Source organism: Apodemus sylvaticus, chromosome 8 (assembly GCF_947179515.1).
Source record: "Apodemus sylvaticus chromosome 8, mApoSyl1.1, whole genome shotgun sequence".
NCBI classification, from domain to species: Eukaryota; Metazoa; Chordata; class Mammalia; order Rodentia; family Muridae; genus Apodemus; species Apodemus sylvaticus.
The window spans coordinates 52,257,160-52,281,604 of NC_067479.1; the positions used below are offsets into that span (position 1 = coordinate 52,257,160).

Sequence of the window (24,445 nt, forward strand, 5' to 3'; positions counted from 1 at the left end):
AATGATTGTCTTTTTGTAGATAAGTAGCTAGGATGTTCATTTTAGACACATCACGGGAGAAAGCCTGAGCACTGTTACCCTGGCGGGGGAGGGGGCGTTTAATAACGCCTGTCCCTTCTGCCACCCTGTGCTCATCACTGCTCTATTCATAGCAGCTAGAAAATGGGAAACGGCCTAGAGGTCCATCCACTGATGAATGGGTGCTGAGAATGTCGTACCTTTATAGCATGGGATGTTATCTGGCCATTCAGAAAAAAAAAAAATGAGCTGTGAAATTCCCAGGTAAATGGAAAAGATCATTCTGAGTGATGTAACCCGAACCAAGAAAGACAAACGTATACTTTCTCCCATTTGTGGATGGTAGCCTCGACTCTTCAGATAATGTGTGTTCCCTTTGGGACACTCAGTGGTCAGGGACCTAGGAATGGGCTGACAGGGATGCTTTGAGTGAAGGCAGCTGGAACACAGTGCTATGAAGGCTTAAAGAGGAAATGCTGACGCGGGAAGGGGAGGGAAGGTGGGGAGGGATAACTAAAGATTATAAAGAAATGTTGGGGAAAGTTCCAGCCATGAGCAAAATAAAGGGAAAATATTGGGAAGTGGTTAGGAATACAGTAATAACAACAACAACAACAAAAACTAAAACAACAAACAAACAAACAAACAAACCCTTCAGCCTGACAGAGGGTCAGAATCCTCTCCAGTCCACAGTGGATTTAGAAATGGTGTTTTGCGGGAAGAACATTTCTTATAAGATCCACCAGTCCCTTCAAATTCTCCAGCAAGGAGTAGACAACCTGCTTTTGAAAAAGTCCTATGGAAACCTATGACAGCAGAAGCTTCATACCAAACACACACACACACAGGAAAGAGAGAGATGTGTAAACAGTTTAAACGGAGTTACTGTAGACTAAATGCGTAAGCATACAGTTCTTACAGTGATCTACAGAGCTAATGCTCCCTTGTACCTCACACCATTGTTCTGGGAAAGCAGAGCAGGCGGGACAGTAGAGATGCGTGGAAAGAAGGATGGACCGACGGGCTCATCTAACCTGCAACATCCTTCTTCAAGGGGCCACGCAAACTAAGGAGCGAGGGCCAGTGAGGCTGGCCGGCAGGTGAGAGAGACTGACACCCAAGCCACGGAAGGAGAGTTAGCTCCTCAGGATCCACTGCCGAGGTGGAAGAAGAGAACCAACTCCACACAGTTATCCCCTGTGCCGCACACTTGAGCTGTGGCACACACATTATACACCAGCACCCACAGACACATCCCAAGCACCCACCCACACACCGCCCCTGCAACATGCAATAAAGAATGTTTTTTTTTTTAATTAAAAGTTAACATTTTTTTCAAAGATTTATTTATTATTATATCTAAGTGCACGGTAGCTGTCTTCAGACACACCAGAAGGGGGCGTCAGATCTCATTACGGATGGTTGTGAGCCACCATGTGGTTGCTGGGATTTGAACTCAGGACCTTCGGAAGAGCAGTCAGTGCTCTTAACCACTGAACCATCTCTCCAGCCCAAAAGTTGACATTTTTAAACTTAAAATGTTGGGGAAAGTTCCAGCCATGAGCAAAATAAAGGGAAAATATTGGGAAGTGGTTAGGAATACAGTAATAACAACAACAACAACAAAAACTAAAACAACAAACAAACAAACAAACAAACCCTTCAGCCTGACAGAGGGTCAGAATCCTCTCCAGTCCACAGTGGATTTAGAAATGGTGTTTTGCGGGAAGAACATTTCTTATAAGATCCACCAGTCCCTTCAAATTCTCCAGCAAGGAGTAGACAACCTGCTTCCATCTGGGCGGGAGGAAAGCTGAGAGGGCGAGCACCAGGCAGGCTTGCTGACTTCCTGGTTCAGGTGTGCAGGAGAGTGGGTCCTGTTACCCATGAGCGCCCTCTTCTCAAACTGAAACCCAGGAAGCCGCTGACTGACTCTCACCTGTGAGGGCCTGCCTCCTGAGGGCACCGCCCACTCCGGCGCCTTGAGTTCTGCTTACACAGTCTGTCCTGCCGCTCCCTCTGGTCACTCAGTCTACTCACAGCACAATAGTCACACATTTGCTCATTGGGATTTCAAGTTTAAACCCTTGAGTTAAGGTGTCACCTGGCTTGCTCTGGGCTAATACAGCTTCCTGCCATTGAAAATAGGAGAGATGGCCTTAGGAGCTTTTATCATTTAAAATCTTTTGGGAATTAAAAAAATTGATTTATTTTATTTATTTTATGTGCATGAATGTTGGACTGCATGTATGTATGTGTACCACATGCATACCTGGTGCCTGTGGACGTCAGAAGAGAGAGTTGGAGGCCTGGAACTGGAGTTGTGGATGGTTATGAACCATATGTGGGTACTGGGAACCAAACTGGTCCTATGCAAGAAGGACAAAGGCTCTTAACCACTGAGCCATCAGTTCAGCCCCTATTTTATTTTTAATAGCATTTCAGTTTCCTGTGTGTGTGTGTGTGTGTGTGTACATATTCATGTATGTGCACTTGAAGGCCAGAGGTTGACACTGTCTTCCTGTCATATACATGACAGTGTCTCTCATCCAGCTGGGGGTTTAGCTAGCTAGTTATGCTGACTGACCATTGAGCTCCCAGGATCCCCCTGTCTTAGCCCCACCAGTGCTGCCTTTACAGACACCTGTAGCCATGTTCTCAGCCAGGGTCCAGACTCAGGTCCTCGTGATTGCCTGGCGAGTACTTTACCCAGTGAGCCAACACCTCGCCCCACCTGAAGATTTTCTTTGCTTAAAAAAAAGTCAACTGAACTGGCAATTAACGCCACGAAGCTGTGCATTCCTCTCCTAAGTCATCTGACTCCTTTGAGAACACAGCTGAGGTCATGTCATTACAGTGACTCAGTGTCCCAGTACAACACACAAAGTCCTTCGCACTTTGGGTCACTGTCTCCTAGGACATTCTCAATTTCCTCTTCCTCCCTCATGCTCAGCACACACGCATGTGTGTTTCAGCTAAACAGAAGCGGCAATAGCTTCCCAGCCCTCACTACCCACCCCGGGCATCCTCTTGCTTGAGGGATTTATCTATGCTCGCTGGCTCAGAAGTCCAATCTCCTGGATATTTCCGGTCCTTTGAACACCTCCCAACTAAAGCATCTCTTTCCCAAACCATGCTGTGCATTAATTATTATACTCGATTCAAGCCGGTTTCTTAGAATTTTTGACAGAAACAACGTCTACCATGTTCCCATGGAGACAAGTCCGTGTCTATTTATCACGATGTTTTCAAGGAATAAGCAGGATCCCTAGTGCATGCTGGGCACCCAGTAAATAAAACTGTAGGTTGGTGAGTAAAAATATGTAGAGCAAATGCAAGGAGGTGAATGAGATGCTTGTTTGCACTAAAAGAAAGGAAGGAAGGAAGGAAGGAAGGAAGGAGGAAGGAAGGAAGGAAGGAAGGAAGGAAGGAAGGGACCAACATGACAGGAAATAATGAGCACCCAGAAATAATACACTAAGGTGTATTAAAAAATTCTCCTAGTTTGAAAAAGATCCTGTCTTTGTAGGTTCATAAACATTGTATGTTACAGCAGAATTAGCCTTTTATTTATTTTTTGATAGCTAGCAGATGTATCGATTTGTTTGCATTTGAGACAATGCTTAAGAATTTCTGCCCAGTGAACAGATTCAGTAAGGAATGGTTGGTCAGTGATTACCTCATGAAGTCTTTCCTATATGTAATCTGATGGAACAAACTAAATACAACCTCCCAGCTGCTTCTATCATTCCAGATGTGCACCCTCTCTACCCCATCAGAAACCCAGTCCTGCTCTACTGACCAAATCAAGGAAACAGAAGCTCAGTTCTCTCCCATTCTCTTGACCTTGGGAATTAAAAGCTACTAAAAACAAGTCAACCTCTACACAAAGATCTGTCTGTTACAACCCAAACCAAAGAACAGAGATTTTTTTTCCCCTGGGATGTGGGCACTGTTGAGGTGGCTTCTGGCACTCTGGTCTTTAGAACAATCTCTCATGATGGCATAGAGATCTGCTCATACAAAACGGTCTTGCAAGCCCCTCTAGAGGGAAGCAGAAACTTCGTGGATTTGTATGAAGAAGGCAAAGGGAAGAAAGCCTAGAATTGGGCTGTAATCTCAGGGAGACCATGCAGTAAGTAACTGCTCATGCGGGTACAGATTCAAAGTGTGAAACAAGGGCCCAGAGAGACAGCTCTGTGGATCAGAACACAGTTAGCTTCTCCTAAGATTTGGGTTAAGTCCCAGCACCCACACAAAAGTACAACCACTTGTACTTCCAGGAACAAGCAATCCAACATCCTCTTCTGGACTGCACTCGGGTGTGCATATTACACACACACACACACACAAATCACACAGACACAGACACACATACACACACCACACAGACACACATACACATGCACACACACATACACAGGCAGGCACACGCACAGACACAGACACACACAGAGACACACACACAGACACACACACACACCACACAGACACACTTTTTTTTTTTTTTAATCACACATGTTTAGGGTGACTATGCTATTAGCTGGAACACTACTGATAAGATCTCAATCTCAATCTGGTGCTTGCAAACACACTGGACTGAAAAGCCTTTTGTCCAAATGAAAGAGCATTGTGAGCCCCAGGTCAGTCCAGTTCCTCAGTCAACAAAGGAGGATTGATGTGGGGTGGATATGCGAGGCCAGGGAAGATGTGCTATCCCTTGCTTGCCTTCCTGCCTTCCCAAGCTCAACACTCATTGAGTTATTTAACATTTGATACAAGGGACAACGCTTGGTTTTTGTCTCTTGGGGACCTAGTCCAAAGTCCCTGTCCACAGCCTGTGCGGCTGGCGGTGATGTTCTTCTCACTTGCCTGCCTGGAGTCTGCTCTCCTGCTTCACAGAACCATTGCCACCTGCTGGCAGTGGACTTGGTCGAAGCTTTGCTCTCCTAATTTATACCTTGCTTGCCAGCTGTCCAATCTTAGACTGATTTCCACACTAGGGAAGGGGGAAAGGGAGGCTTAGGCAAAATGACAAGCCATTCATTGTCATGATAAATGACCAAATTAGCATATCTGTGCAATCCAAGTGAAATAAATTCTACCTAGAACTGGATGCAAATTGAATAGATCTGTTACTGTGTGGCAGGCAGAGAAAAAAAAAAAAGGAAAGAAAACAAAGCAAAAACAAATCCCTCCTGGTCCCATTTACATAATCACCGGGCAGTTTCCCTCCTTCAGTAGGAATGCATTTCTGTCCACTTCCTTGTATGCAGAAATCTTCTGTAATAAACTTATTTGTGAGAAGTGTCACTGATCGTCTGGGAGAAGTGAGCTGCAGTAGCGGACAGCCCTTACCATGTATATATCTCAGCCCTATAGGAAGGCTTGGGGCCATGTGTGGTTGAAATTTCTGAGGTAGGTGAGCATAGAGAATAGTTTAATGACCCGAAGCACTGCTTGGTCTGGGCTATGAACACACCCTACTCCTAATAATGCACTTGGCAGTCTGAGACCCTTACCCATGCTTACCACACACACACACACACACACACACATACACACACACACCCTCCTCCCCAAACAATGTGGATAGCAATCTGTTGGTAATCCAGGACCCTACCTATACTGAGCTGACTGCACAGCCATCTCTGAACAGTGGAATAAGTTTTTCCTTCCCTTGATGGTTAAACACAGATAAACCCTTTCAGTCATGCTCCATTATGTCTGGGTAATACAAACTGGCCTAGACTGGATCTGGGAACACGTGCAATAAGACAAACTGTCCTCAAGTGAACTTCTAGAGAGAATCTCCTGTTTGCCTTCTTAAGTCTATGCATAATTGAGAATGCATATGATTAAAGTAAGATATATATGGAAAGGGGCATGTGTAGTAACAAACAACAGACACTTTACATAGCTTAAACCTGTCAATCAAAATAGAGAACTATTCAAACTGTGGCCCTAGTAAGGAAACACCTCCTCCTGTGTCCTTAAAATGAACCCCAAATAATAATCAGGCCCCTTGAGATCCCTCACCCATGTGGCCTGCTGTCATTCTTTCTTTTTTTTCTCTTTCTTTCTTTCTTTTTTTTTTTTTTTTTTTTTTTTTTGATTTGGTTTTTTCGAGACAGGGTTTCTCTGTGTAGCCCTGGCTGTCCTGGAACTCACTCTGTAGACCAGGTTGGCCTCGAACTCAGAAATCGCCTGCCTCTGCCTCCCAGAGTACTGGGATTACAGGCATGCACCACCACCGCCCGGCTGCCTGCTGTCATTCTTGATGGCATAGTTCTTTCTGATCTGTACTATCGTTCACTTCTGAATAAGTTTCCTTGCTACTTTAACAATCCATGTGAGTCTCTCTTTCAATTTCTTGAGTAGGAATCCAAGAGTTTGGAAATACCCAAACCAGCCCTGACCACTAATAACACTTTCAGAACAAATATCATAACCCAAGGTGATTTCTAGATAGTATAAAATTTACAATAGAGTTTGCTTAAGTTTTCATATCATTAAAGTAGAATATATAAGTGTTATCTTATATCATAATCCATGAAAAAAAATGTATTTCTAACAATGAAAATGACTTGCTTTAAAGCCATCAGTACCCAAAGCCTTTCTGTTTGGAATTCAAAACATGTGAAAGCAATGGAACTCATTTAGAAACAGTTCATGGAATTATATATTGGTGAGTCCCACACTTGGGAACTTTCAGCCAAGTGTGTCCAAGCCATAGCCTGTAACTGAGGATAGCTACAAATGTGGCCCATCAGAAAAGCCATAAACCCACTTAAAACATTAAAGATGCCTTTCAAATTTTGAAATTTGAAAATTACCAATATTTTGAAATTTTGGTAACAACTTCCTGGTGGTTTTGGACCATAAACTTCAAGGATAACAATGCTGTGTCAACGGCACAGGTGAGATACACCCATTGTTATTTGAATGTTCCCCGAGGGCTTACATGGTTGAAGACCCCGACTGGTCTCAGCTACTGATGCACTTCGGGAAGATGGTGGAACTTTTTGGAGGTGGTGGAATGGAGCCTCTGAGAGGTGGGCCTTGCGGTTGTAGAGGCCAAACTCAGTTCCTGTTCAACTCTGTCTCCTGACTTTAGACACAATATGATCAGGCAGCTTCCCCATGTCTTCCCCATTGTCTGCTCTGCCTTGAGGGACTGAGTCCCTCTGAAACTTTAAGCCTCTCCCCTTGAGTTGCTTTTGTCAGACTATTTTTATCACATCAATAGAAAGTGAACTAAGTCAGTGCCTGCATGTAATGTACAGTAAAACAGAGTTCAAATTTATCTCTAGAGTTATCCACACATCATGACATCTGCCTTCCATCAGTTCAGAGGCCCCAGTTTGGAGATCGGGTGAAGGCAATGTGAGTTGGGGACTGGAGTACGCCCTACCCTGATCATGGCTGACTACCCTTCAGCAAGTGGAAACAAGACACAGTTACATCAAGGACCAAGCACAAAGTGTGGGATCTGCAGATGTGAGGGACAAGATCACCAGGTCTTTGTCATGACCTTGTCAGACAAAATATAATCTGACATGTGATTTCTATGGCTTTCCTGAAGGTACAAAATAAATTATGTCATATTGATATAGGATCTAATGGAAGGATATAAGATTCTGCCTGGTTAGAGCTATCAGCTGAGAATGCAATATTTTGAGAGAAACAAGCTTATTTTTATTTAATCTCTTTCCTATTTGTATTATTATCATCTAACTAATATCATGAGGTAGCTATCCATTAGTCAAGTTTTCATCTGGCTCCCAAATGTATCTAAAATTCTCTAGTAAAGAACTTTTGTAGAGATAACTTTAGTTTTTCAATGAGATATGATGAGGTAAGAGAGACCAGACATAAACACCTAATACACAATGTAATCAGACTTGGACAAAAGGAAGGACAGGATAGTGGCCTCCAGAAGGAAATCTAGGGAGATGAAAAAACCTTAAGACTGCCCATCAGAGAGAGGTCACCAAGCGCATGCAGAGAGAAAACCAAACACAACAGCCCCATAAACTGAGGTGATGGGGTTTGGAACTCAAGGAGATTAAGGAGCCTAGGGCTTGCAGGACAGAATTTTAGACAGGAGGACATTAACACAAAGGGGAAAGTAGAACCAAGAAAGAAAGCCCTGGGAACTTCAGAGGGCTCCTTCAAACTCCAGCTGAACAGTGCCGAGGGTATGGGGAAAGAACGGCTAGAGCACCCCTTGAAGATCATATGGGGCGTGAAATCATTTGGTTCCCACCAGCTGGAAGGAAAGAGGGTCATCTTCTAGCACACTCAGTATCTTATTAATAAGCAGCAAATGGAGGAGTAAGCGTTAGGCAAACCTCAAAAGATCGGCACTGGGTTGAGCCTAGCTCCATCCCAGAACAGAATCACAGATTGCTAAGAGAATGGAGAAAGATGGAGCACCGGGCACGGCAAGCCTTATCACGTTTGGCAGGTGATTAGAAAAATAAGCAACAGACACAGGAGTAAGAGCATAGGGCTTGTACTGGAGATAAAAGTGAATTAGTAGAACTAGACTGGAAGTCACCACAGCTATGTCCATATGATCGAGAAAGCAGGCAGACGGTGAGATGTTGTAAATAAAAGAAAAAAAAAAGATTCAGCGCTTCTGGATGTAGACACTATAATATAGAGATAAATATATATTTAAATATATGTTTATCTATATAGTATATATTTATATTTGTTGTTTACTATATTATATATCTATATTTAAATATAAATATATAATTATATATTTAAATAATAAATGTATATATATTTATATATGTCTACTAAATCGAGTTAACAAAACATGGCAGTACATAAATGAGAAAAAAAGAGACAGATGAATTTACAGACACATCGGCCTATACCTTACAAAATGAAACAAAAAATAAAGGCAATAAGCACACAGTCTTCAGTGAATCCATGCACACTCAGAGTTTCCTAAATAGCAGTGTGGGTGAATTCAGAACAAATACTTAAACTAAAAACTAAAAGTCTGATGCAAAGTTTAAACCCATATCACCCAATAATTCAAGGACCCACAAATATAAGAAATTATGTTGCAAAACATACATAATCAATTTTTTTAAACCAGTGATAAGGAGAAATCTTGAAAGAACCCCGTGGGGGGTGGGCAAGCTTATTACACACAGAGGGGAGAAGGTGAGGATGATAACAGGTTTTCTGCTGTTGACACACATGTAAGAAGACAATGAACATTACTTTCAAAGTACGAAAAGAAAAACACATTAACACAGAATTCTACATTCTGAGAAAATATATTCAATAATTATAAAAGAAATTAAGTCCTTTTCTGTGTTATAGAAACTGAAACAATTCATTATCAACAGACCCGTAGCATTAAAAAGATTCCAGATATAAGAAAAAAAGATCTAATGTGGAGATTTAGAACTATATGAAAAGAATTTACTGTGTTGATACAAATTAGCCAAAGGTAAGAGGATGAGAGAAGGTATGCCAGTCGGAAGTTGTGCTGACTATATTAATGCCGGGGAGAAAAAGTTCAGAACAAAGAACATGGTCAGGCACACAGAAGGTCGCTCTGTAATAAGATACACGTATGATTTATTCAGACAAATTAATAATCTAAGATACTAATGAACCTAACAATAGATGAAGGTCGATCTGTAATAAGAAACAAGTATGATTCACTCAGACGCATTAATAATCTAAAATACTAATGAACCTAGCAATAGATTTTCATAAGAACTCAAAAACAAAAACTAAAAATTAAAAGAAAAAAGCAGCAGAAAGCCAAAGGCGTTTCCTTAGTTACTAAATCTAAGTTAAGCTATGGTTTTGCTCAGTTAAATCACGTTTTCTGAGCATTTCTATCTTGTTTCTAGATGAAGGACCCATTCACTAAAATCTCATGCATCTCTGTGCTTCATGTTACCTTCTCATGAGCTGCCAAATCAACGCCAAGGTGAGAGTGTGATTCCCTTCATTGAGGTCTTGTCCTGCGATGCCAACTAGGGAAAATTTAGCTTGATTCTTCCCCAGATCCACTGCATAATTACAGTTCTCGAGCTGCGAGTGAGGTAGAAAGAGAACACCTTAGGTATCACCTTGGTTATGGGAAATATCAGAGAATGATCAAAATAAAGATACAAAATAGGACAACTAACATCAGACCTATGTAATCTCAAATAACAAGTGGTTCCGCACTACTGTGAGTTACGTTAATTAAAACTAGAAGGAACTTACTGTCCCGAGCACTTTCATGAGCATTTGTAATGCATAGCGAGCCAGCCTCAGTGATCTGTCTGTGATAGTTCCAAAATAGCTAGATTTTCAGAAACAGACAGACAGGAAAAATATATGTTCTCTGTCTTTTGTATACAATGTGGATAGGCGTGTAGGCAGATAGTCCCGTGGCTACTCTTAGATCATCATGGACCACAGAAGATGAGTGAGATAGCCCAGCAGGTAAAGGGTCTTGTACTGAGTCTGACAACCTGGGTTTGAGACTTGGAACATACACAGTAGGAAAGAACTGATTCCTGCAAGGTGTGCTCTCACCTCCACATGCATGCTATCACACATGTGTATGTTTGCATGCATCTACACACACACACACACACACACATTAAATAACTCTAAAAACAACCACAGAGATGAAGAGCAGTAAGAAGTGACTGTGCCAACCCTATTGTTACAAGACAAAGCTCCCACTGTGTTGACAGCAGGCAAACTGTACCAGCCACGCTGTGAGCGTGAAGCTCCAGTTCTTTAGAAAATCAGAATGAAGGTCTTGCTGGGTGGGAAGAGACCCCGTGGCTTTGCTTTCTATAATTACCTTAATTGGAAAATTTTCATGATAATGCATAGAGACATCCAACATGAATTATAAATAAGTAGTCAACTGCAATGACAGATTCGAGGTAATGGAAGTGTTCATAAGGCCTCTGATTGCTGCGGTTAATACCTGCTGAACACACAACTTGGCCGCCTGGTAGTGTGCTCACAAAGAGATTTTGCAGGCTAATGCTACCCACCTGCCTCATGGCCCATCAGGAGAATCATTGTTTACCTTTTTCATATTGCCCCCCAGCTTGGGGTACGGAGGTTTGTTTACTCTGTTCCAGTCAACAGGGACTTTGATCTTTTCATAAAGCTGGAAGATGACCAGGGCGTCCGATAAGTCACTGAACAAAACAAACACAGAGTTCTCAGAGATCCGACATTTTGCTCACGGACTGTAGTTAGTGAGGGGCTTAGTTCCTGTGACATTCCCAGGGACCCCAGAAATTTGGTTGGAGTACCTCCATCTTTAAAGATGTAGAAATTGTGATTCAAAGAGGTAGCTACCCTCTCAGGTGACTATGTCCCTTCCATTGACAAAGCCGGCTTTGAGCCAGGAAAAGAAACACGGATTTTAGCAACCTCACAGCACAGGAAGCAAAACACTCTCTGTTTTGCTGCTCCTGAGAAGATCAGGAGCTTATGATGCGCAGCAAGTTTGTTTCTTTGCAGAGGTATAATTTTCTTTTATATACAGTGCTAACTGAGGCACTGAAGGGAGCTCCTCAGCAGAGCAGATCCTCTGGTACTTCTGTGTCCCAAGGTACACATTTGGGAAGGAAACACGCAGCACAGCGGTATGGTGTATGGGATCCTACGCTCTTTCACTGTCTCTGTGTTACCCATGAAGGATGAGCTGGATCCCAGTGCTTCTTACCTGTACAAATGGTTGACTCGAGGGTTAACCCCCAGGGAGTTCATCCAGTTCCTGAACGTCCGCTCTTCCCTTGTCTCACCTAGGTTAGTGAAGACTGGTTAGTACATGGCCTAGAACAGGGCTTGTTTATGATCTAAGTTTATCTACAGTGGATGCAATACAGAAGAAGGAAATGGAATAAAACAGACATTATAGAGGTGGGCTGGTAATCTGCTAGCTTTCCTATTTCATTTCTACAAGCATTTCTATAGTATCAAACAAGATTTGGAGGTACCAAGGAGGCTCCACAGAGCCAGCCAGCTGGGTACGCTGAGGGAGGAGGCGGCTACGTTTGCTGTTCTATGTGAGACGGAGGAAGAACAATATAGTCCAGATTTGGGAAGTGTGGAATTGCACTTTGCTTTCTGGAGTCAAAAAGCCAAGTAGGAATGAGGAGAGATTCGAGCATTTTTGAAGACCTTAAGCCATAAGAATACCAAGAATGTAAACATGAGCACAGAGGCAGCAATAGGCACGCTCTCTACACAACGCCGAAAAGTGATGTGTCAGGGATCTGCGCAGTGTAACCGCAGAGCCAAGACTGTCTAGAGGCTGCAGCCAGGACCGGGAATCTCTGCGTGCATGGTAGCAGATTTACACTGACTTACACAGCGCCAGTCATCACAGGTTCTTGGGCTTGATTGCTATAATAAATTCTTGAGCAAGGCAGAGGTCCGATGAAAGCTATGGCAGATGTGCCTGGCAGTGGTGTGCAGAATTACTGAAGGCTGATATGCATTTATATTAAACATGCAGAGGGGATCCTACTTGGGACTGGCGTGTGGAGCACTTTTAACTGTTTGATGAATGGAGGGAAGGTCCCTGAGATCTACTAAGATAATTGAGGCATGAGACAATATGAGTCCAGAAGAGCAGAAGGGGAAAACAATCTAGAAGACATTTTTGAACGAAGAGTTATTGGCATTATTTGTCTACATAATAGATTCAGAGCGAAGGGCAGAAAATATCTTAGTAGAACTCAAGACCATTAGTTTTGGTGACCAAAATAAAAACAAAAGAGAATAAAATGCGATGGCGAATTGAAATGAGAATTACTAACTTACTAGCAGGGAGTACAAGAGACAGGAAGTGGGGAAGGAATGGGGAGGCAGGAGAAGGATTCACTTCAGCTTTTACTTGCTTTACTGGGAAAGACTGAACTGTGGCACCAGAGCAGTGGCTAGGGGTGGCTGCCTGACGAATCAGCTTGATGCACACATTCACGTTCTGGACACAAAACCACTAAACCATCACTTATCCAAAGCAGCAGGCATGGATATGGATATGGACTGATACTGTGCCAATAATGCAAGTAAGGCCCCATTGAAAGGGTCTAACAGAAAGATAATGTCGACTTTCTTGAGCTAATAACATCCATTCAATATTAATTTTTCCTTTATTTCTATATTGATGTAGAGATCAGCTCATGTTTTTAAAAGAATCAGTAAATATCCCTGGAATCATTAGCTAGTCGAAGGTGCACTGACTGGTTACATACTGTGTGTCCCATATTAGGACTTTCATTTGTAAAGTATGACTGTCAGGATTCTGCTTTAAAATGCTTTCCTGTATCCTAATGACTGAGAAAAGACAAAAAATAAAAATGAAGTTTGAGCCACCACAACCTCATATAAGTTAAATATCTCTCCTTATGGCAACCAGAGGTCATTTTTTAGCCTCTAGGAATCAACGCAGCCCATTAAGTATATAAATTAGGATTTTGGAGCTTAGAATTTATTTTATCCAATAATTAAATATGACGTCTTCCCTAAAACAGTTAATAGCAGACGATGCCTACGTATAATGGATGTGATATAATTGTACTTGATCATTGCTGCTTGGCTATAATTGACTTGATTAATTCATTCTGTTTGTTGTATATTGGAGAATTGATGGCCTGCTTGTACACGTGACATCACATGACATCACGTGACAAACGTGACAGGTTTGTGTTTGCTTCGGGGCTCATTTTTATCTTGCCATTGAACCAGAGCTCTGAGCATGCTTTTCCTGAGCATCTTAAGCAGCTACATCATGGTTACCTTCGAGAGCCCCCCAGTCAATGTCCTGATTCTCTGGTTTGTGTAAGGCAGGGTATTTGTTAAAGAGGTTGGCAATGAAGGCCAGGTTCAACTTGGGGTTCCCTCGGACAACATCGGTGGCTGTGACAAACTGCCGGCAGCCCAGCCTCTCCGCCTGCTGCAGCATACACTCTGCCCTCTGGATGTCATCTTTCTCCTGCAATGAGAAGGATGTCAAAAGGATTCCTGTACATGTGAGCAGATATAACAGGAGAAAGGGATAAGACCTCATTAGTGTGCCGAGTGAGTGCCTACCACAGGCAGATACCTCACTATAGCTCACTACTACACACACCACATGCACCCAAGTCACAAAGTCCCAGGATCCATAACTGCCACCAGGATCTCCTCCTCAGTAAACAAGCTCAGGTGAGATTGCTCTTTTGAAAAGAAATGCAGGAAAACCTGACATCTCATCATTTGCCTTGATTACATTATTTCAGTAGTTAAGCTTCTTTGTGTTATAGTTTATTTTGCACAGACTTTATGAGAATTTGTACTATTAAAACGTTTAACAAAAAGGAATAATTTATATTCCTATTTCTAATTCATAGCAGACATTTGCAGTCATAAATTGAGAAACATCTGATTTATACAAATACTTTTTCCCACATTAGGTTGGTTAACATCCAAAGTAATTATCAGCCTCCAACTGCCATTGGTAAATATACCATAATAGCTTAGCTTCGGCAAATTTCAGATTGAAGACCACAGCGAATGCTCAAATAAGTTAGGACAATTCCCAAGTCATTTGTAATCAGATGCTAAAACAAGACTGAAATGTCTTAGAGGACGCTCCAGTCTGTGTAAAGTCCATGGCAACACCAGCTGACTTTAGAGCCACTCTTCAGTCCGCTGCAGTAGCAGCAACACGGTTGTCTCATGAATGTCATTTTTTATTTGCTTTTGCTTCATTTCTCCTTCAGTTATGAGTTCACGTCAGTGTTAACTCATTGGATTTAATCCCAATGACTTTAAATGAGGCATGTTAAAAAAAAAACAACTGAGGCACTGTGTTGAAGATTGGTGCTACACTGGTGATAAAACTGAGGGACGTGAGCAGCGAGTCTGTGGTGGAGGGCTTGCCCACATGTGTGAAACCCAGGGTTTTCTCCCAAGCACCATGAAACACAAATGAATGGAAACAAACACTAACAACAGAAGCTCGTGAATTTTCTTGGGACCCAAGGCACCAGGTCAGTTTCAGTTCTTTGTTAGCTTGACACAAGCTAGCATCATCTGAGAAGAGGAATCTCAGCTGAGAAAATGCCTCTGTGTGAGTGGCCTGTAGGCAAGTCTGTGGAGCATTTTCTAGATAATGATTGATGTGGGCGAGCCCATCCGGCTGGGGAAAGTGCCAGCCCTAGGTAGGTGGTTCTGATGGCTGGACAGGAAAGCAGGCTGAGCGAGCCAGTAAGCAGCATTCCTCCATGCCTTCTGTTTTAGTTTCCTCCCTCATCCTCTACGATGACTATAACTGGAAATGGTAACCCAAGGTAAGCCAAATAAACCCTTTCCTCCCCAAGTTGCTTTTGGTCACAGTGTTTTATCACAGCAATAGAAAGCTAGCATATGTATATGTATATACAGATGTATAGACATATACACACATACACACATATGTGTGTGTCATATTCCATAAATCAGTGGTTATTATGCATTAATTAAAAGTAAAAGACACTAAATAAAAAAGAATTGATGTTCTAATCTTTAGACCCAGGTTAGTGTTGTTGAGCCTTTGGAATGATAGGGATGTAGAGAAGTGCTCTGTGTGCCACAAGGGACTTCATTAGTATGTGTTTCTTATCCTGGTGTTTTATGTCCAGATTTAGTTTTCTATAATCAGTATCAAAACCTGCTGACAGCATTCAATAGTTTAATGGACACTTAAGCAGAGCAGGGGTCAAGGTGATACAGAGACAGTCAACACCAAGAAAGCACGGTGTTCTCTGAAGACAACAGGCATGGCCTTACCCTCAGTCCTGACATGTCAATCACAACAGCTGGGATCCCTTCTTCATCTCCTTTCGGAGCCACTTGCTCGAGCAGGTGGTAATAAGCTTTTGAGTCCTGAGAAAAGGTTAAGAAATCACAATATCAAAGCAGTGGTGCTGATTGCACACTTAACACGACAATCATTTCCTAAAAGCAAACATTGCACTTCTCATTCCTGTCCTTCAGGAATATAGCAGTTAATTGATCTAGAAACATTCACTCAGCTAGAAGGTTCCCTCCATCCAGTTGCATACTAGTTGCATCCAGTTGAGTTGTGGACTCCTCAAAGGAGTCTAACAATTAAAAAAAAAATATATATATATATATATATATACATAAAAGGCAACACAAAGATTTTGTTGTCCTGGGGGCAGGGAGGAACAACTTATTTATACAGAGTTAAATTGTATACAGGAAAATGTGTCTCTACCTTTACACTGCTGTAGAAGTCAGCCAGCTAAGGTTTAGTTAAAAAACAAAAAGTGACAGAGAAAGGAAGCACAGTTTAAAAACACATTCAAACGGACAGTCAGCAAGAGAAAAGATTTCAGACAGACAACTGAGACATTAGCAAGAAGACTGGTTTCTTTTTCAAATTACAATTTATGTGTCTATGCAGAAGGAACACGTGCAGGTGGCGGTCAGAAGACCCATGTTCTCTCCTTCCACCTCGTGGGGCCTGCGGGTTGACGCAGGTCTCAGGCTTAACAGTGAGCGTCCACCCATTGGGCCATCTTGATCCCCCACCCCGATTTTTGTGACAAGGTTTCATCATGCACCATGGGCGGGCTGGCCTTGAACTTAATGTTCACCCCCCCCCCCCATGTATTGGAATGCAGCCTCCCAAGTATTGGGACTACAAGCAACCAGTCGTCTTTTAGTAAAAGGGGAAATACCACCATGGTATATCACCACTTCCTATTTCCTTAGAAACTAGAAAACACAGCAAGTCTGGTTTATAATGAATTGAAATGGATCTGAATTCTGAAGTCTTATTGGATCCTTTAATATGCTTATTGGCAAATAGAATTTCCACGGTCATGCTCTTAAAATATACAAATTTATTCGCAGTCAAAGGAAGCATATAAAATTTCACTTCATTTGCTGAGATAGTTTAAAGGTCTTTTAATTTTGTTTAAATGCCAAAAGCTCAGGAGATGTGCTATTTTTAACCTGGGTACACACCTCAGATACGCGTGCTATAGCAGCTCCCTCTACATACGCACAGGGCACACGACTGTGTAAGTGTCCTGCTGACCTTCCCAAAGTCTACATGGTTAATTACTTTAAGGATGGGGCCTTTTAGTGAGAGCAAATCAAACCCACTTGTGACTGAGATCACAATTTTGAGTGCAGAGTTTTCCAACCATGACAAGGCAGAACTATTGAACACACATGGAGATGCAGTCTGGCTGGCTCCCCTAAGCCCCATCGTGGCTGGTGCTGCTGAGAAACTGTTGATAACCCTGATTGGCCCTGTGCCTGACATCTGCAGAGTTCTAAATGCCACCAGATCAGTGCACATGGGATAGCAGCCAGAGGCTGTTGCCACCCAGTTATAGGCCTGGTGGACTCTTGGCAGGTCATGTGACCTTTCTCTGGCTCTTTGTCTTTGGAGACCGTTTCCTTTGTGTTTGAGAGAGTGGACACTGAAATCTTTCCTAATGCTAGTATCCCTGCACATCACCCGGTTGCTATGGGAACTGATCTTTCCTGCATCTTAGCTATTCCTTAGTTTCAGCCTGGTTCATCAGTCACTGGTTGCAGCTGTTTCCTATCACCTTAACATAAACGTTTTCATAAATCTGAATATCACATGTCCACATTCCTGGCTATTCTTTTATGGATTTCTTACTTGTTTTGTTACTTATGAAATCCTTACCTTAGAGCCTGGGGTAAGGATTCAGTGAGTCAATTATGTACTTACAAAAAGCACTTAGGCTAATATATGACATGTAACAAACACTGTGCTTACTTACTATTATTAGTAATCAGAAAGACATTTTTATTTAAAATTTTAAAAGGTAGCCCTCTAGGATGGTACCATTTATAAAACCAGAGACACTAACAACTTACATATACTTTATTGTCTTAAGATTTATTTGCATGTGTGTATATACATGTACTTTCTTGTTCATACATGGAGGCCAAAAGAGGGCACTGGGTATTGTGTAACTGGAGTTATAAAGGTTTATGGGATGCCAGACCTACTATGTGAACACTGGGATCTAAACCCTGGTCCCCATAATTGCACAGCAAGCTGTTAACCATTGAGAGGCATTTCTCCAGCCTCACATACACCCTCCTTACCTTATAGTAGTATTTTCCTTGCACCATCATGCTCTCTTGATGATCAACTTCCTACCACTGAGACTCAAAGCAAGACTCATCTCCCTCTGAAGCCACACTAGGGCTCTGGGTGGATGTGTGTGTGGCCCAGACCTAGAGCTGCACATCAATCCTGGGAGACAGTAAGTGACTCCAAACAGGACCACACCAGGCCTAGGGTGCTAAGACACAAGGCCTGGCATCTGTGATTTCCCCACTAACTGCACGAATCCCCTCCATTGTGGTGGGCATGGTCAAGGGTGTTCTCCTACCTTGATGTCAGTGCTGAAGTTGGTGATTTTGGTGCAGCCTGCATTTTCTAGGTGGTAGTTAGCCCAACGCAGCAGGAGCTCCTCAGGAGACAGCTTCATCAAATCTTCTAGGCTCTCCCCTTCTCTCAAAAGAGCAATCAGAGCTGAAGAGATATAAAAAGTTGATCCAAAATAAATATGAGGAAGTTGGGGGGGGGCACATTTGTCTTCCCAGACATGGAGGCTTGTTAGAAGACGGAACAGCATTGTCCCTTTGAATGTAATATCTTAAACTTCTTCCCATAAAATAAACAACTCACTAAAACTTCCTAAAAGTGGTACATTATTGGGAGCTAACTTATTCCTATTTTTTTTTAATTAGAAAAGACAAGGCATCAAGGAATCTCAAGCATTTGCCTAAGAACACAAGTTTCAGCAATAAAGGTAACTATAGCAACTGGCTGGATGTACTCTGTTGGTCTATTGGACCTCAGTTGATATCACAGTGACACATCTGCTTTTGAGAGATTGATTTTGCAATCACAATAATGTTCTCTTTTCTATTCCCATTGGTGTTTTATAATCCAAATGCTTACCTGTCTAATTATAGGGACTCAACAATGCAATCAACATCCCTCTATGTTTTCCCAGATGAATAATTTTTTTTTTTTTTTTTTGCTTGGTTGGGTTTAAATTCAGTTGATTCGATTTTGCAAATCAATACTCTTCCTCTTGGGTTTCAAGATTCCTATTTACTACTTTTTTGTTTTTTGCTTTTTAAATATAACGCTTAGTAGTTTGGTTTTAAAGTGATATCTCAACATTTTCACTGTTTATTATAGCTCAAATACATAGATTTTTTTAAAATATGGATAGCTAGGGCTGAAGAGATGGCTCAGCAGTCAAGCACCTGGCTGCTCTTCCAGAGGATCTGGGCTGAATTCCCAGCACCCACATGATGACTCACAACCATCTATAACTCCAGGCTCAGGGGACCAAACACTGTCTTCTAGCCTCCAGAGGTACCAGACATATGTATTAGTATACATATCTACAAAACACTGATATGCATAAGTTTAAAAATGAATTTTAAAACTTAAATATGTATAACTGCAGATAATAATTTAGCTACAGATTTTGGAGTGGTGGACTTCGTACCTGAAGGTAATATTTGACTTGTGTGACCCTTAAAAGGGTACATGCCGGTCTACTCAATTGAACTATCACTGCTTATACGCACTCTTGAGAAATTTTGACAAAATGCAAAAATGTATTTGTCTTTTTTTACCACAGCACTGGGAGGTTGAACCTATGACCTTTTACATATATATAGCCAGGGTCTCAGTTAGTATCCCAGGTTGGCCTTGAATTCAATCCAAAGTCTAGACAGGAGTTAAGGTTGTGATAGACCTGCCTCAGCCTCCCAAGTCGCTGAGACTGTAGGTTGATGCCAGCAGGCCTGGCTTCAGTTCAGAATTTCAAAGCTCTACATGTGATTTTCTAATATATTTTTAAAATGCATTGTATATATTTAAGGTGTATAATATGTACTGCATATCTAAATATATATTGTATATATGATATGATTAATCAAGCAAACTAATGTCTCACCAACTTATAGTTACCTTGTTCTCTTTTCTTTGCGTGGCAAGTGTACCTAAAAATCTATGTAAACTATGGGCATGGGCTACAGTAGGATTAACTGTAGCCCTAGGTCTCTAGACTCACCCACCCAGTATAAATGCAACCTACAGCTTCGTTAATTGTCTAGATAAGATATAGACCAACCTCTCCCAATCTGGTGCATTTGGCAAAGTCATTGAATGTGACTTGTCTCACAAAATAAAACTGGCCTTGCTTGCCGTGAAGCCTCTGTAGACAATGTGAGCTGTCAAGCAGCTGTTGGATGGCGGTTCCAGGCACACGAAGCTATAGATTCTAAGCCATTACTGCTAGTCTGTGGTCCCTAAAAGCCCTTGCGCTGTCTTTTTTAAAGTCTTGTTTCATGGATAGGGTCTGCTATTTTAATACCAGGGACTCAATACAACTGAGTGGTTTTCTCGGCTGGAGAATGCCTAATGCCTTCCTCCAGCCACCACTACCCCCCCCACCACACACACACACACACACAATGTCAGAAAGCCATGCTATTTACACCACCTGACACTTTCTCTTACCTTCATTTCTGCTGAGTTCAATGTCCGCAAACAACCCAATCTTGATGACTTGCCACAGCAGTCCCAGCACCAGATAAGGCTTCCCCTCCTTCAGGTCCTCTGCCCCTATGTTGACCACATGGCACCCAATGGCGGACGCAGAGTTCAGAGCCAAGTTCAAGTTTTCCTGAGGGAGAAAAAGTATGCAAGCTTAGTTCCTTCACCTTGCCAATGCCAAATAATCACCGATCAGCATCAGCAGTGATAGTGTCCTTCTGGAAGGGCCACAGACCCAGAGGCAAGGTCTTTACTAGTCTTAACACTCAGAAAAAGCAGTAAAATAGTAACAGGAAAAGACATACTGAGCTAATGCAGTGGCCTACTCAATCAAACCAGTACCCAGTGTGGAAGGCCCATTCTGGCATGAGATTAATGAATCTATTTTGCACTCTGATGAAGCCGTTACACCCAGAGCCTCCCTTAGCTGGAGGAAGTCATTGTCCTGTCATGGCCTGTGGCTAAGAAGACAACTATTGATGTAAATTAGGTTCATAAAAAAGAACAACAGAATAACCTTTTGATTTGTAAATTTAGTGTCATGGAAAGGGGAAAAAATGATATAAATCAAATTCCCAGAAAAGATGGATGGGTTTTTAGCAGAACAAGTTACTGAGTCTCCATGCTGATACCAGAAGGAAGCCGGCATGCACACCCAGGCCTGAGGCTCCAGGATGCTATGCTAACCTTGCATCTACTGTAACTCATGTACAGTTGGAACAGTTGGGGCGCTCAGTCTCTATGCCTTATTTTTGGTCCCAGGAAGGAAGAGGTCAGTGTCAGAGAAGTCGACAAGCGTTTTTTGTTTGTATGATCAATTAAGAACAAAACAAACTCCACCAGAAAGTCCTTCCTGGCCGTTAAAAAAATAGTGAGTAAAATATTGTTCCTAATTATACTTACATTTATGAGAAAATATACCATTAAGTGCATTGCCATATGTTCAATTACTGTTCCCAGCTTGGTTACACTTCCATTTTAAAGTACACAGGGTTGCTTATGTCCAAACAAGAGATAATGGATTATTCACGATTTAAGGTATTAGACACGGTTCCTGAGCTAGAGAATTTCAAGAATGCAAAAATATTGGAACATAAGACAGAAACGCAGCTGCTTATTTCCTGCCGGTGACTATTTTGGTTACTCAACAAACGGAGGGCTAGAAGCACGCAACATTTATTCCACTCTGGGCTGTGTCCGCAGTGCCACGGAGGCCTCCAGAGCACTTCCTGTTTTTTGTCCGTTTCCTTGCCTAGAAGGTCTTCTCTTTTCAGCGAAGGCTATGTATTTGGCACCAGGTTAAGAATAAACTGGTAAGAAAAACTGGAGTTACCATATGAATTTGATTTTAATTGGTCGAAACAAATCCAGCTATCACACCAATAAAACGTGAGACACAGATGTGTCCTTCTACCCAATGGTTGTATGACATCATCGGCAGAGGCCGAGGAGTGGGGACTGTTGTGGGACCTCTTGCAGAGAGCTGATTCAGCCATGATGATGCTCATTCACACCAGGCCACCGGCGGGGAGCAGTGGGGAGACCCGACCCACCTGAATGGTGAACGGTGTGAGTTTTTTCTTGTTGATTGTTCTCTCGTCAATTGTGTCTGGCACGGACAGGTTGATCATTTTACTGAAAGAGAAAGAATAAAATTAAAGGAAGCAGCCCTCTGAGTAACAGAATTCCGTGGGATTGGATTTCAATTGGAGCAGGACCCTGTGAATATGCCAGCAGTACATTCTTCATATACGGTGTATGAGAGTTGTACCGCTGTGATTAGATTTGCCGGCAGTGTTCAGGAAGCTATCACGAGGCACTGGGGTAAGAAGGGAGGTCCTGCTTGCTTTAATCACCCACCTAAGCTGTAAAAGTGCCCTGGGTCCCTTAGAAGACTGGCTCTCAACCTTCCGAATGCTGCCGACCCTTCAATGCAGTTCCTCATGTTGTGGTGCGCCCCAAGCATAAAATCATTTCGTTGCTACTTCATCACGATAATTTTGCTATGTTTATCCGATATGTGACCCCAAAAAGGTCATGACCCATGGGTTGAGAACCACCCCCTTAAAACATTGTTGAAGTCTCAGTGGGTGATTAAAACAGCTCCTTCATGACTTTCTTAGTCTTATACATTGTCGCCACTATGCAAGAAACTGTTGCTATATTTTTGGGCTTATATAATGTCTACATTTCTATTTGACACCTGATCAATACCTTTAACTAAACATATAATGGCTCATCCCAACATTTTGTAGTTGTTTGATCAATGTGTGATGAGTTTTCCTCACTTAAGTATCCAGTATGGTGATCAGATATCTAGAACAAGCAATTGTTGTTTATGATAAACTGACTTTGTCCAAGGTATTCTTTGTTTAACCCTCAACAGGGCATAAAAAAATTCCCCCAGTAGCCTCTATATTTTTAAAGGGGGCATAGAAAACAAATCTCCAAAAGGAAGCCAGATTTGGTAGTGTAGGCCCATAATCTTAGCTACTCAGGAGGATCTCAAGTCCAAGGTCTGTCTGGGTTAGGGGAGAGGATCAAGGCCAACCCAGCCCCCTTGCTGAGACCCTGTCTCCACATTGTAAATGAGCAGAAGGGAGTCTGGAAATGCGGCTCAGTGGGTCCTTGCCCAGCACGTGGGAGGCCCTGAGTTTGATACACTAGGGAAAAAAACATTCGGAAGGAACAAAACCAAAACATTGTAAACAATTTTACTTATTTATGTGTATGTGTGTGTGTAGCATGCATCACTGTGCATATGTGGAAGTTAGAGGACAACTTGCAAGGGTCAGTTCTCTCCTTCTGGGGTTGAATTCAGGTCCTCAGGCCTGGTGTACGGTGCCTTGACCCACTGACTAATCTCACTTTCCCCCAAATTAAAAAAGAAAACTGGAAAATGTGAGTAACTATTTCCTTTTAGTGGGAAATCAGTTTTTTAAGGATTTATTTATTATTACATGTAAGTACACTGTAGCTGACTTCAGACACCCCAGAAAAGGGAATCAGATCTCTTTAGGAATGGTTGTGAGCCACCATGTGGTTGCTGGGATTTGAACTCAGGACCTTCAGAAGAGCAGTCAGTACTCTTAACCACTGAGCTATCTCTCCAGCCCTGAGAAATCAGTTTTTAATCAACTATCTTTTACAGTTACTTTTAAACATACATTTTTATAACATTGCCACGTGTGCATGCACGTGTCTCTACGTGCACATTCATGCATATTTACAATGAACTTCCACGGCTGTCTCCTTTCTCCAGTCTATCTGCCATCTGGGTGGGTCGTGCTCAGAAGAAGCAGAGTGGCTCAATGTCCCTTCCCCTATATTAACTGCTGCAGCCCTACGTCACTGTGGCTCGGTTTACAAAGCTCATCTTTACTTTGCATCTCTTCTCTCCACTGAGACAACCGTAGTTTCAGGGACTTCACTACAATTAGCTTCTGAGGTTAGTTTACTCCCCTGTACCCCATCAAGTGGACTCCAGGAAGACAGCTCACTCACGGGTGAGCATCAAAGAAAGTGGCCAACTGACAACTACACTTAGCTGCTGATATACCTCAAAGCGGGTGTTCTTTGGAAATCAAGAAGGAACCTTCACTTACCAAAGGACTATGCCATCCCCTACGGCATTGAAGAGGTCATCGGTGTTGGGGTTCATGGGGATGACGTGCCTGCAGTCGGGGTCATTCTCCAGGGCTTTGTTTATCCAGTTGACGAAGGCATACTTCTCCTCCTCTACAGATAAAGAATCGAAGTGACTTACACGCAGGATGCAAACCAGACAAAGACATT

General features: G+C 42.3%; 1 protein-coding gene across 1 annotated transcript in view; it reads right to left on the reverse strand.

Moving 5' to 3' along the window:
* Lcp1 (lymphocyte cytosolic protein 1) overlaps positions 1-24,445 on the reverse strand; it is a 58,296-nt gene that overhangs the window by 7,098 nt on the left and 26,753 nt on the right. Inside the window, exons 6-14 of the mRNA XM_052190935.1 lie at positions 24,256-24,388; positions 22,204-22,285; positions 20,615-20,780; positions 18,459-18,601; positions 15,838-15,933; positions 13,825-14,020; positions 11,744-11,822; positions 11,096-11,210; positions 9,959-10,092 (exon numbers count right to left, since the gene is read on the reverse strand). Of these exons, the coding sequence (XP_052046895.1) occupies positions 9,959-10,092; positions 11,096-11,210; positions 11,744-11,822; positions 13,825-14,020; positions 15,838-15,933; positions 18,459-18,601; positions 20,615-20,780; positions 22,204-22,285; positions 24,256-24,388 (1,144 nt within the window). The remainder of the gene's footprint in view (positions 1-9,958; positions 10,093-11,095; positions 11,211-11,743; positions 11,823-13,824; positions 14,021-15,837; positions 15,934-18,458; positions 18,602-20,614; positions 20,781-22,203; positions 22,286-24,255; positions 24,389-24,445) is intronic.